This window comes from Pygocentrus nattereri, chromosome 12, assembly GCF_015220715.1.
Source record: "Pygocentrus nattereri isolate fPygNat1 chromosome 12, fPygNat1.pri, whole genome shotgun sequence".
In the NCBI taxonomy this organism is placed as follows: domain Eukaryota; kingdom Metazoa; phylum Chordata; class Actinopteri; order Characiformes; family Serrasalmidae; genus Pygocentrus; species Pygocentrus nattereri.
In genome coordinates this window covers 13,179,154-13,193,878 of record NC_051222.1, presented here as the reverse complement: position 1 = coordinate 13,193,878, position 14,725 = coordinate 13,179,154, and the positions used below count along the sequence as shown (strand labels likewise).

General features: G+C 39.5%; 1 protein-coding gene across 1 annotated transcript; it reads left to right on the top strand.

Annotated features, from left to right (window-relative positions):
• Positions 1-498: 498 nt before the first annotated feature.
• On the top strand, positions 499-11,604 carry pip4p1b (phosphatidylinositol-4,5-bisphosphate 4-phosphatase 1b). The gene is made up of 7 exons (XM_017717740.2): positions 499-729; positions 1,112-1,302; positions 2,782-2,888; positions 3,361-3,466; positions 5,040-5,092; positions 5,282-5,372; positions 9,111-11,604. The coding sequence occupies exons 1-7, from the start codon at positions 642-644 to the stop codon at positions 9,252-9,254; spliced, it is 780 nt and encodes a 259-aa protein (XP_017573229.1). The 5' UTR covers positions 499-641; the 3' UTR covers positions 9,255-11,604.
• The last annotated feature ends 3,121 nt before the right edge of the window (positions 11,605-14,725 follow it).

The following is a 14,725-nucleotide window of genomic DNA, read 5'->3' as shown; positions in this document are numbered from 1 at the left end:
TAGGCAAATTAGAATGTGAAATCTTACTATATTGAGGCCAGAATTCAAGATGTTGATGCCACAATTTACTATATTGAGGCCCCAAGTTACCATATTGATGTCATATGTATTATATTGAGGCCATGAGTTACTATTTTGACACCACAATTTACTATATCGAGGCCAGAAGTGGCACTGATGCCACAGTGTAGTTACTATACTGGCACCACAATTTACTGTATGGCTACAAATTACTACACCGAGGCCACAAATTAAATATTGAGGCCACGAATTAATTCACTGAGGTCACAAATGAATATTTCGGGGCCACAAGTTATGGGAAACCTAACTCGTGACTTGAATGTATTAATTCGTGGACACGACTTTTCTGCTTTTTTTTTTACTTGTTCGCGAAGCTTCAGAAGGATCGACCCCCAAAAACCTTTTTACAGCTGAGGTAACTCAGTCACCCAGTGAGCGGCAGTGTCGCGGTCACGTGACCATGTTGTTATTTTTGTTTCCTATTTCCTGCTGCCAGGATTCATGTGATCTATGTGGCGCTTCCTGGAGTGCGTTTTCACATTTCGATGTAGTCCGAGCACATTCCTCTCCAGTAGAAACGCCACGACCCTCGAAGAGACCCCAGCCGCATCGCCCACGGTATGGCGGACGGAGAGAGGTCGCCGTTGCTGTCGGATGTAAACGGGGCGAATGGGCTGGTAGCAGGAGATGAGCCGAAGAGACCCCACAGTGAGTAAGCGGTTAACTAGCTTAAGTGGACCGACCGCGGACCAAACGTGAAAAGAGGACGTGGGCAGCATGTGTTGATAGGGCGAAGTGTAGCGCCATGTGTTCCAGGTAATAATGTGTTAAGAGTCAGACTCGAGCTACGCACCTGTGTCGCTGTTCCAAAAGCCAACAGAGCTAACTGCTCACGTCATTCCCAGGCTTGTCTGTTCAGCCTATTAGTTCCAGATACAACTGCTCGAAGCTCCTGTCTGTTCTGCTAAGCCTGTTAGTTGTAATGTGCGTTGTCGTGAACTTCAATATTGAAAAGAGTGGTCGGTGCACTTTTTAAGCCCCCTGTCTTTCTCTGTCACTCTCTCCATCCTCTCCCTCCCTCCCACCCAAGGTTTCCAAGCATTTTCCAGTCCTCCACCACCTGGGTTGCTGGGTGAGGCCCCGCCACCATACTCCCCGTTGGCCTCTCCAGATAGCAGCAGTGCCCCTGTCATCAGCTGCCGAGTGTGCCAGTCCCTCATCAGCGTGGAGGGCAAGATGCACCAACATGTAGTCAAGTGTGGCGTCTGCAGCGAGGCTACGGTGGGTCACCTTACTCACCTGACCTTACCTTAAGATACATGGGCATGTGTACGACATTAAGGGCCACTCCACCGATTTTTCAGCATTTCTACATAAGTGAATCACTGAGATGTAAATAAAAGTCATTCAGAGTGGTGTGATTTGAAATGCCCTGTTCTAGAGAAACTTAACTAGTCAGAAGTATTTACAGCTGTGGTGACCAGAACCTGATGTCTGAAGAGTGTTATGATTTTAAACGGAGCCACAGAGCTGTATTTATATGGTTATGGATCTGTCTTGTGCCCAAAAATGTGCTTCAGCATAGATTTGAAAACATATTTTTAAAAATTCATTGGTGGAGAGGTACATACAGGGCATTGTAATGCAAAATAGTCCCCAGTAAGTAAAACAGTAATTTACCACGATCAACATTACATATAAAACTTGTCACTTTAGAAAGTAAATAAAATGGCTATATGTTTGCATTGTGGACATTGTGAGCCTTGTATCGTATCACCACCACTGTAAAGTCTGTTAGGTCTTCTTCAGTGCACCATTTCAAATCAAACCACTCTAAATGACGTTGTTTACATCTGAATCATTGAGTTATGCTGAAATGAAAAATATCTGTTTCATTTCCATTTCAAGGAATTCCCTTTAAAGGAAATTTACAGTATTTTAAATCCAGTCTTTATTATCTTCACCTGTAGCATACATTCGATTACCATAAATCAACATGGACATTCAATCACTAGCAGGACAGGCCTTAGTATGAGACAGACATTATCAAAGCTGGTCTTATCTTATTTTTGAGCACATGATAGAAAACCACTTCCTGTTACTTTCACTTTCTATTAGGTTTTCTTGTATTCACTTGTGATTAGGTAGGTGCCTGTGAGAACTTCAGCCATGCTCTGGTCCATTCTCTGATGAAGACATTTTACACATACAAGTGTTTTGCATAAATGTTTATTAACTAATGCAGACACTACCCTTTAGCTTTCATTCTACGTGTGTTTTAAGTCACTGAGCTTTAAGTCACTGAGCTGAAGTTTAGATCAGAGTTTGATAAACCCTGGAATATTTCATTAATTCAGGGGTGGAGAACTGTTTTGTCTTAAATTTCCCTGCCTGTACTTCTCTGCTAGGAGTGGATTTTACAATATACATGTTAGACCAAATCATTGTCTTAAAACTGTTTAATAATGTCTCAGGCTTCAGACAGTCTACAAACTATTTTGTTTAGTAGCTGGTTCCTATTACCAACACTGAGTGAGGAAGTTTCTCTCCAAGCATTTCACATCAGACTTCTCTGAATGACTTTATGTACAGCTTAATCATTCAATATAGAGAAATACAGAAATGATGAAAAGCAGTGAAATTCTTCATAATTCTGTGCAGATGGACATTGTCATGTAAGATTTAACAAATAGTGGACATTGTTATTTTCAGTCAGAGAGAACAATACTCAAGTATGCCTTTCTTTTTCCCTCCCACCAGCCTATAAAAAACGCCCCTGCTGGGAAGAAGTATGTGCGCTGTCCTTGCAACTGTCTCCTGATCTGCAAAGTCACCTCGCAGAGGATTGCTTGCCCTCGGCCTTACTGGTGAGGAGAAAAAAAGAGAGAGATAGAAATACAAACAAAAGAGAAAGTACTTTGTAACATTAATTTAATTCAGCTATATTTACCTAATTATTCAGTATTTATTATCATATTATCATATCATAATATTATATTATAGAGTTGTTTTCCATTACTACTTTAGCAGATGCTTAATATATGTCAGTGTTTTAAGTTCATATCAAGTTCTTACATATAGTCCCTTCATTCTCTCATTTGTAAACATTGTATGTGAATTTAATATCCACATCTTTACTGATGATTTTTATTCAAAAGTCCCTCTGGTTTTTCACCACGGCATATTTACGCTGGCCAAAACTTTATTATTGTTTTTTATTGTAAAGACATTCATAAATGACTATGTAAAGGAAGATAATTTGTAAAGCAAGAACAATGAGATTAATGGGATTTATGAGAGAAAATCTCTTGGCCTCACCGAACTATGTGTCTGGCGCAGTAAGCGCATTATTAATTTAGGTCCAGTCCATCCTGGTGCAGGGAGTCCAACTCCCCAACCTTCTGGAGTGAGGGTGTCCTGTGGCCACTGTGGAAACACTTTTCTGGTAATCACAATAATGATCTTTTCTAATGATGATGTTTAAAAAAGCAAACACCATCACAGGCATTGTACCCTGTACTACTACAACCTCGATCTGCCCATCCCCAGACCCAGCCCACCCAAGTGTGAATAGAAAACAAGGAAAAGGAAGGAAGGAAGGGGAGAAAGTAGTAATAATAATAACAATAATAATAATAATCCATTAATTAATACAATTATTCTGTCAAGTAAAATGAAAATATTATGGACAACTGATAATGATTTTCTGGGATTTTCACATACAGTCTCTAGAGTTTACTCAGAATGGTGCAATGAAAAAACATCCAGTGAGCTGCAGGTCTGCATTTGAAAAAGCCTTGTTGATGCTGGTTTGAGCTGACACTCAAATAACCACTCTGTACAATTGTGATGAGAAGAAAGCATCTCAGAACGCACAACATGTCAAACCATCATAGATGGTAGATGGGCTACAACAGCAGAAGACCATGTCAAGTTCCACTTCTGTCAGTCAAGAACAGAAAGCTAAGGCTGCAGTGTGCACAGGTTCGCCAAAACGGGACAAACTGGAAAAACTAGTCTGGTGTGATAAATCTTGATTCAGCTGAGGTACACAGATGAGGCCAGAATTTGGTATCAACAGCATGAACCACACATGCAACCTGTCTTGTGTCAGCAGTCCAGGCTGGTGGAGGTGGTATAATGTTGTTTTTTCTTTGTATTTTGGTTTCATTAATACCAATCAATCATTAGAATACCACAGCCTATTTTAGAATTGTTGCTGACCATGTGCATCTATTGATGGCCACAACTTACCTCTCTTTTAATGGCTACTGCCATCAGGATATGAACCATATCACAAAGGAAAAGTAATCCTAAACTGGTTTCAGGAAAATGATAATGAGATTAGTGTTCTTCACTGGCCTTCTCAGTCACCGGATCTGAATCCAGTAAAATACCATTGGGATGTGAGAGAACCGGAGATTCACAAAATGAAAATGCACCTGAAAAATCTGTTGGAATTGCATGATGCAATCATGTCAGCAATGCCAGGAGAATGTGACCTGCATGACTGCATTGTGCCAGCTGTAAAGTTTAGTAGAGGAGGGTTAATTCTATGGGGTTGTTTTTCAGGGGTGGGCCTAGGCCTCTTAGTTCTAGTAAAGGGTAATCTTAATGCTTCAGCAGACCAAGACATTTTGGACAATTGTATGCTTCTAACTTTGTGGGAACAGTTTTGGGAAAGCCCTTTTCTGTTCCAGCATGACTGTGCTCCAGTGCACAAAGCAGAATTCATAAAGGCATGGCTGAGTGAGTTTGGTATTGAAGAACTTGACTGAGCCCTGGCTTCAACCCCCATCAAACACCTTTGGGATGAACTAGAATGGAGATTCTAGGCCCTCAGGCTTTTGTGCATAGTATGGATACCATGTTCAATACATTCTGGACTGGTGAACAATGAAAAAAACAAAGTTATTTATTAAATTTTTATGTATTAATGATTGAATTGTGTGTCTGTGATTGATATGACTAATAAACATGAAATGTAATTTTACTCATCATAATCTTATTTGTTTTAGTGGACAGAGTTTACAAACCGCACATTAGCCCGCTGTCCTCACTGCAGAAAAGTGTAAGTATGCATAAATTGCATGTTTTATGTGTCTGTTTTCACTGTCTGTTAGCTCTCTTGATCTCATGTGAATGGTTACAGTTACAAAGTTCATTAATTGAACTTCTGTATTTCAGTAATGTCTCATATAATAAACACCTAACATGAACTATTGAGCCCTTCTCATATCCCACTTCACCCCTTTTATAGCTCATCGATTGGCCAGAGGTACCCAAGGAGGCGGAGCTTGATCTGGTTTGTCTTGTGTTCGCTCTTCATCATTGCAACTGCTGGACTAATGGTGAGTACTATGAAAATAAAAAATAAAAATCGGGTAGTCTTTCCAATGTGGTTCCAACAAATTTCAGTGTAAAATAAGTCATGTTAATCAAAGTTTACAATAGTCTGTATCTGAGTATAGTCTGTATGTAAGAACTGTTTTTGCTTTTGACATTCTTCAACACAGACATGTGGGTGAGGGAAAGGGATATACAACCCCAATTCCAGTGAAGTTGGGACGTTGTGTAAAACATAAATAAAAACAGAATGCGATGATTTGCAAATCCTTTTCAATCTATATTCAATTAAATACACTACAAAGACAAGATATTTAATGTTCAAAGGGATAAACTTTATTGTTTTTTGCAAATATTCACTCATTTTGAATTTGGTGCCTGCAACACGTTCCAAAGAAGTTGGGACAGGGGCAACAAAAGACTGGGAAAGTTGAGGAATGCTCAAAAAACACGTGTTTGGAACATTCCACAGGTGAAGAAGTTAATTGGGTTAAAAGGGAGCATGCTTGAAAGGCTCAGTCATTCACAAGCAAGGACGGTGTGAGTTTCACCACTTTGTGAACAATTGCATGAGCAAATAGTCCAACAACGTTTCTCAATGTGCAATTGCAAGGAATTTAGGAATTTCATCTACAGTCCATAATATCATCAAAAGATTCAGAGAATCTGGAGAAATCTCTGCAAGTAAGAAACAAGGCAGAAAACCAACATTGAATACCCGTGACCTTCGATCCCTCAGGCGGCACTGCATTAAAAACCGACATCATTCTGGAACGGATATTCCCACATGGGCTCAGGAACACTTCAGAAAACCACTGTCAGTGAACACAGTTGTTGCTCCATCTACAAGTGCAAGTTAAAACTCTGCCATGAAAAGCGAAAGCCAGATATCAACAACACCCAGAAACGCCGCCGGCTTCTCTGGACCTGAGCTCATCTGAGATGGACTGACGCAAAGTTGTAAAGTGTCCTGTGGTCTGACGAGTCCACATTTCAGATTGTTTTTGGAAATCATGGACGTCGTGTCCTCCAGGCCAAAGTGGAAAAGGACTGTCCGGATTGTTATCAGCGTAAAGTTCAAAAGAAAGCATCTCTGATGGTGTGGGGGTGTGTTAGTGCCCATGGCATGGGTAACTTGCACATCTGGGAAGGCACCATTAATGCTGAAAGGTACATACAGGTTTTGGAGCAACATATGTTGCCATCCAAGCAACGTCTTTTTCAGGGACATCCCTGCTTATTTCAGCAAGACAATGCCAAGCCACATTCTGCACGTGTTACAACAGCATGGCTTCGTGTTAAAAGAGTGCGGGTACTGCCTGCCTGCAGTCCAGACCTGCCTCCCATTGAAAATGTGTGGCGCATGAAGTGCAAAATACGACAGTGTAGACCCCGGACTGTTGAGCAACTGAAGTTGTACATCAAGCATGAATGGGAAAGAATTCCACCTACAAAGCTTCAACAATTAGTGTCCTCAGTTCCCAAATGCTTATTTAGTGTTGTTAAAGGGAAAGGTGATGTAACACAGTGGTAAACATGCCCCTGTCCCAACTTCTTTGGAACGTGTTGCAGGCATCAAATTCAAAATGAGTAAATATTTGCAAAAAACAATAAAGTTTATCTGTTTGAACATTAAATATCTTGTAGTAACTTAGTAGTGTATTCAATTGAATACAGGTTGAAAAGGATTTTCAAATCATCGTATTCTGTTTTTATTTATGTTTTACGCAACGTCCCAACTTCATTGGAATTGGGGTTGTAGATCAGCACTTCAGGATAAATGTTCACTATCTTGTTTAATTGCAGTTCACCAGTTCACAAGAAGTACAGTAAGCTCTACAATTGACCATTGATGAAGTTATTGTTATATTAGTTGTTTATCACAGCATATTGAGTTGAAATTAAATAATGAGGTGCAGACATTCAGCTTTAATTTGAGGGTATTTACATCCAAATCAGTGTAGGAATTACAGTGTTTTTATACACAGCCCCCCCCTCCCCATTTTTAAGGGCTCAAAAATAATTGGACAATTGTCTGCTTAGCTGTTTCATGGTCAGGGTGTGTTATTTTCTTATTATTTTGCCTGTAAGTGAGCGGAAGGTCTAGAGTTTATTTCAATTGTGGCATTTGTTGTTCTCAGTATGAAGTTCATCGAGCTTCCAGTGAAGCAAGCCATCATTAGACTGACAGTGTAAAATAAAACAGTCAGAGAAAGCAAAAATAGGTGGGGCCAAATCTCAATTTGGTACATTCTTAGAAAGAAAGAATGCACTGGTGAGTACAGAAACATAAAAAAGCCCAGAAGATAATAGAAATCGGCTGTGTTGGACGACAAGAATTTTTTCCAAGAATGGAGTTTCCAAGAAGTTGGACGACAAGAATTTTTTTTACAACAGTTGGCCAGATCAACAGCACCCTCCAGGAGGTAGGGGTATCTGGGTCAAAGTCAACAAACAAGAGAAAACTCACCAGAGGGTTTACCACAAGATGTAAATCACTGGTAAGCTACAAAAACAGGAAGACCAGATTGGAGGCAAAAATTGCCAAAAACTTTTTAAAAGCCTTTACGTTTCTGGAACAGCATCTTTTGGACAAATGAGATGAAGATCAGTTTGCACCAGAAAGATGGGAAGAGATGAGAATGGTAAAGAAAGGAACTGCTAATGATCCAAAGCAAACCTCTTCATGTGGAGGTGGTGTTACAGCATGGGTATGTATGGCTGCTAATGGAACTGGTTCATTTGTATGTATTGATGATATGACTGCTGACAAAAACAGCAGGAAGAATTCTGAAGTGTGTAGCACTGATGTCTGCTCCGACTGAGCCAAATGCTCATTGGACAGTGCTTCACAGTGCAGATGGACAAGGACTCGAAGCGTGCTGTGAGAGCAACCCAAGAATTTTAAGGCAAAAAAGTGGAACATTCTGCAGTTCTGTGCATATTTCACTTACCAAGGAAGCATCAGCAGGCAAGAAACCCAGCTTCTGGTGATGTCTGTGAGTCCCAGACTTTGTGCTGTCATTGACCACATCCAAATGTTTGATGTAAATACTCTCAGTTTAAAGCTGAACGTCTGCACTTGGAGCCCATTCATTATTTAATGTCAACACCAGTATGATGTAACCAAATTTATGGACTTAGCTGTATCTTCAATGTTTTTACATCAAAACGCAACCTCACTCTCTCACATGAGTGTCTCATGCACAAAATTTTCTTAATAGGCACAGATTCATAACTTCAGACAATACATGGTATGATATAGCCCCAGTGCTAAGCTAAGTAAATCTAGATCAGATAAAAGCACAAAATAAAACATCTATAGTACAGGTTTCAATATTGGTGTCAGAAAATAAAAAGTGCCATCTCTAATAAAAACTAACAATGTAAGTGTAACACTGTAGCTTGTCATTTTAGCTTTAGAGTACATTCAAAGTGGTTAGCTTTATCCAGTAGAGTAATGGTGTGCTTTTCAGATTGTTTATTGAGTGCTGTCAAACGTTGTCTTGGAAGGAACCATGTTGCCACTTCCAAAGGGGTTGCTACTAGGAGATTTCATTGTCAGGAAAAATTACAGCAGCTGCTGAGGAAGCATGTTGGTATTACTTTTAATCAAAATATGGCTTAGTTACAGCCTTAAACCTAAAATCTAAAATATTCCGGGGACACATGTACCTGTCACCTTGAATAGGCATTTTCATTTTCACACTGTCTTTACCTCTCCCTTTCCTGTCTCTCTCTAGGTTGGTACATGGGTAAAAGCCCAGCACAACCAGAAGCTCTACGTGCTCTGGGCTTTTTTCATTCTTCTAGTAATAATCAGCCTGGCCAGGGCTTTACACTGGGCTTGCCTGAAGATCAGCGAACCATTGCACAACTACTCATAAATAGAGAAACAGAGAGAGAGTAAGACAAATGAAGGATTATGAAGGATGACAAAGGATGGACATTTTATCGTTTGAAATAATGGCATGTTTTGTGTTCAGCTTCCCCCTCTTTTAGGTGAGCATGGGGACAAATGTGTTTAAAAAATAAACAGTTAAAAAGTGTAAAATATTTTTTATGTTTATTGCGCAAACCGTCAACACACAAAGATTTTTCCATAATAGATTCTGTAGTTTCTGAAAATACGCGTGAGACATGAAACTACCTCCACCATGTTTCAGACATGCTTTGAAATTAATTTGTTTTTTGTAACCTCCTCTATAGTTTTCCAAAGACACAATTATCACCAATCATGATGTATAGCAGTGCCTTTTCTTGTTTTCAATCTACTGCAAAACATTCCAGTTTTTACCTTTTGAAAGAAAATTTCAATTTGGAATTCTTCTCTTGTAACATCCAAATTCCAAAGGCAGAAGCTTGTTGATACCTATGTTGAAGGTTCAAAGCATTCATTTTCTGTAGTGTGCAAGAGGCATACATCAATACTAACTTTCAGCTGTAGATTTGAAAAGTGGGAAACAGGACACAAAAATGCCATTAATCCCAAACACCAAAGACTAATGTGACATTCTTTACTCTTGCCTAATATATGTCAAAGAAAGCAATTTGACTTTACTGTTGCAGTACATTTGAGGGAAGCTATTATACTGTATCATCTCACCTATTGCAAATTTACTTAGTAGGACAAATTTTTATGTTGTTTATTTTGATAACACAGATGCCCCTTAAACCATGTCCTAAGAAACATTCTAGTGAAGTTTTGAATGTCATGGTTTTATGTAGGTACAGCCTTTAATATGAGGAACGGTTTAATTAGGCAGAAAATAGGAATATGAAAGAAAAGCAAAGAAAAAAGCAGGTAGAAATAATTTCAGATGAACTATAAATCTTACCCTTCTACAACTTTTAATGCCACATCCCTAATACACAGTGAAACTGAGGCATATTAACATTACTTGAAAATAGAATTTAATACAGTTGTTTTGCACAGAAGGCCTTAGATATAAAGCACTGCTCCAAGCCCAAGCATTTTAAATGATAAATAATCACTCTTTAATAGATACATATATTACATTTTATATCCGAGGGTAAATGAGCACAAAGACATACACTGCCTGTAAAAATCTTGGGTCACATTGTTGTTTTTTTTTTTTTTTTAATTTTTCAGCATTTTTCAGTTGATGAAGAAAAAATACCTCCAAATAATTGTTTACTGACATTGAACAGATATTTATATTAATTGTTAATTATCTTGGTTATTTTTGCACCCATTATGAGTATGAATTAGAGATTGCCTAAATAATGACTGTGATCTTTAAAAAAATGTTGCTAAAAGCATATATTGAAAATACTTTGATCCAAAGGTGATTAAATGCCTGAAAGGAGTTGAATGCTAATGGGTGCTGACCTCATTAAAAGGGAATAAAATGTCTGAGGTACTATTTGTAATGATTCCCAAGGTAACTCTTCTGCCAGCAGTAGTTTTCATAAAATAGGTCTGTTATAGCAAAGTGATGCTAATTATTATTGATTAATGATTATTATTTTCATTATGAAAAAATAGTTGTCCCTAAATCTTTGGAGGTAGAGTAAAAATGACAACAAATATGCAAATGTGCAAAATTTAATCTAAAGTTGCCTTCTTTCTGGATCTTTTTAAATGAAGCACCAATGCACATGTCACTTCTTACAATTAATCTGTCAAAAAAAAATTTTTTTCATTTATAAATGGAAGTTGAATCACTGCCTATATTTATGCATAATGCTCTGCTGTACTTGCAGTCAGCCTTAATGAGGCAGTGGCACAGACTGAGGTAAAGATAGTTAATGTTGTGTTGAAACATGAAGTTCTTTCCTTTTTTATTCCATGTATTGATACAGCACTGCAATTCATTTGCAGTGAAATGTTAATATTCATGGACTGTATAATCAAAATAATCCCATCAGTCAGCTTTGTCACTCTTACAACAACTGGACAACCACTTTCAAGGTTTTTCTTTGAACTGGAACTTAATATCATATACACTACAGTCTCACACACAGAAAATTTGACCTGTACCTTTTATTCTAAATACAGAAACAATCAGTAGTTTCTTGTTTTTTTGGGGTGTAATTTGTTTACATAGTGTGCAATTGTTGTTTTGTTAATAATGATGCACTACATTTGTGCTGTGTAGCTAACATAATCCACTCTGCTCAGTGTTGATTTATTGTTGATTTGTTTTTGTACATTCCTTTGTGACTAAAAACTTTTAATAAACCCATACCTCTGTTCTAAGAAATACATGAAAAGGAACCAACCTCTTGATTTATGCTGATGAGCCAAAACATTATAACCACTTGCATCACATGCTGTTGGATCTGCAAGACTCCACAAAGACCTCTGAAGTGGCCTGTTGTATTTGGCAGCATCCTTTTAGGTCATGTAAGTTGTGAGGTAGAACCGCTGTGGATCGGTACTTCCAGCACACCCTGCAGGCCAGGGCAACACCTTGAACTCTTCATGTTCCTCACTGCTGACCATGAGCCTTGCTGGGCATCTGGCCCTTATCAAAGTTGCTCTGGTATGTACACCTGTCCATTTCTCCCATATGCAACACCACATCTAATAAGTATTTGCACACAGTGGTTACTTTTTCAAAAAAGGACTTGAACTATGCATTAGCATTTTTATCACTTGTATTAGCTAAATTTATTCTCTATCATTAGCTTGCCTGCTGCAATGGGAGGACGCATTTGACATTTTGTGTAATATTTATATACAGTTGAAATGAAACAGATCAATAATCACAAATCTTGTTTATTGACTATAAATAAATGCACATGTGAGAAAAAAGTATGCTTATCACTACAGAAAGACAAATATCAAGGAATTAAATATTCATTTGCAGTTTTTATCACAAAATTTCAAATGTTTGACAGATGGGTTATTCCACACCAACATATTTCCATGGAAATGTTCAAGCAAAAACATGTTCAAAATATGCAGTTCATGCAACCATGCAAAATTTCAAAACTGATCCCAAAGGTTTTGGTTTAGAAAAAATAGAAAAAAAAAATAGAATTGCTGTTTGTCTCAACAAATTCTTAATCATATCTTAAATATTGAGTTCAAGTGCTTACAGAATAACTGAACTGGGGTTTGTTTATAAATACAACACAAAGAATTATATTTCATTTGGAAGTTCATGTTAATAACTTCACACAGCAGATTAATACATTGAAAGTCTACAATATAAAATTTAAGTTCCTATATTTCCATCAAAACAATTATTCATCTGCATGCAGCATTTGAAGCCACACTATCAGGGCAAAGTAGTGTAACAACTAAATATCCATTTTACAAGCCTTTTTGATTCTCTTGAAAAGAGACTATTTTCTTCAAAATTTTCCTGAATAAGCACAGTAATGTCTAATTACCATATAAAAATACAGATGTACAGATGTTTCATTGATTAATAATATTTTGCAAGAAAGTATAGATAATATATTCTTCCATTTCTAGTTTGCATATTATTCACATTCTAAGTAATTCTTTTATACATATGCAACATTTCGAGCGACCCTGGTCAAATAATATTTCCTAAGTGAAAATAACACATCCCTTCAGAGAACACACATATGCACACTTTATTGCACAATTACTGTTTATTTACTGAATTTAACATATTGGAGAATTCTTTCCCCAATATGTTGAGCAAAAATAAATAGACATTGCTCACTGATGTTGAATACATTACCATAGTTGAGTTTGTTCTCTTTAAAGGACTTTATTCATACAGCTATATGTTAATGGGACATACCTGAACTGATTAAGGAAGAAAGAAAAATAAGATTAGTTTCTTTTGAGAAAAATAGAATCAAAATAAATGTTTCATTCCACGGCGTCTTCCACGGTGAGCGCCTGGTGGCCGGGCAGCACACGTAATCCGGCTGGGCTCAGCCCGAAGAGGCAACGTGGGGAGGCCATGTGGGCCCACCACCCGCAAGGTCCAGCATGAGGGAGCGGTGCAGTGCCAAATAGGCAGTGGGAGATTGCGGGGAGGCCCTAGGTGGCCTAGGCTCCTGCAGCAGAAACTAGCTCTTGGTACATGGAAGGGTAACCTCACTTGGGGGGAAGGAGCTGGAACTTGTGCAGGAGGTTGAGAGGTACCAACCATATGGTTGGGCTCACCTCCACCCACAGTGTCGGCTCTGGAACCAAACTCCTGGATAGGGGTTGGTCTCTCTCCTACTCAGGGGTTGCACAGGGTGAGAGGCGCCGGGCGGGTGTGGGGATACTCACAAGTCCCCGGCTGGTGACCAGGCAGTTGGAGTTTATCCCGGTGGACGAGAGGGTCGCCTCAATGCGAATTAAAATCGCAGAGAGGAAAACTTTGACTGTTGTCTGTGCGTATGCACCAAACAACAGGTCAGAGTATTCGGCCTTCTTGGAGCGAGTGGGCGGGGTTCTGGAAAGGGTCCCGCCTACAGACTCCATAGTCCTACTGGGAGACTTCAATGCTCACGTTGGCAATGACTGGGAGACCTGGAGAGGCGTGACTGGGAAGAACGGCCTGCCCGATCTAAACCCGAATGGTGAATTGTTATTGGACTTCTGTGCCAGGCATGGATTGTCAATAACGAACACTAAGTTCGAACACCAGGATGTTCATAAGTGTACATGGTACCAGAGCTCCTTGGGTCAGAGGTCAATGATCGACTTTGTTGTCGTTTCATCTGACTTGGGACCATATGTTCTGGACACTAGGGTGAAGAGAGGTGCTGAGCTGTCAACTGATCACCATCTGGTGGTGAGTTGGATCAGATGGCAGGGAAGACTGATGGTCAGATCCGGTAGCCCAAGCGAATAGTGAGGGTGTGCTGGGAACGATTTTCAGAGGCCCCTGTACAGAAAGATTTCAACTCCCACTTCTGGGAGAGCTTTTCTCACGTCCCGGAGGAGGTAGGGGACATGGAGTCTGAATGGACCCTGTTCAAAACCTCCATTGTGGAAGCTGCCAGGCGTAGCTGTGGCCAAATGCTTGTGGGTGCCTGTCAGGGCGGTAACCCAAGAATCTCCTGGTGGACACCGGTAGTGAGGGAGGCCGTCAAGCTTAAGAAAGAGACCTTTAGGGACTGGTTGCCCCGAAGGACTCCTGATTCAGCAGATAGGTACCGACAGGCAAAAAAGGTGGCAGCTGCAACGGTGGCAGAAGCAAAATCCAAGGCATGGGAGGAGTTTGGTGAGGCCTTGGAAAAAGACTTTTGTTCTGCCTCAAAGAGGTTCTGGACAACTGTCGACTCAGGAGGGGTTGGGGTGGCTGCGCCCAAGATGTATTCGGCAAGGGTGGAGAAACTCTGACTTCGAATGAGGATATTGTCGGTCGGTGGAAAGAGCACTTTGAGGAACTTCTTAATCCGGGAGACGTGC

What these genes read in the sequence shown, in the direction of transcription:
- pip4p1b (XM_017717740.2), top strand. Translation starts at nt 642, where the DNA reads ATGGCGGACGGAGAGAGGTCGCCGTTGCTGTCGGATGTAAACGGGGCG. An exon ending in TGTCCTCACTGCAGAAAAGT is followed by an intron (nt 5,093 to 5,281) that starts GTAAGTATGCAT and finishes CCCCTTTTATAG; the next exon opens with CTCATCGATTGGCCAGAGGT. An exon ending in TTGCAACTGCTGGACTAATG is followed by an intron (nt 5,373 to 9,110) that starts GTGAGTACTATG and finishes GTCTCTCTCTAG; the next exon opens with GTTGGTACATGGGTAAAAGC.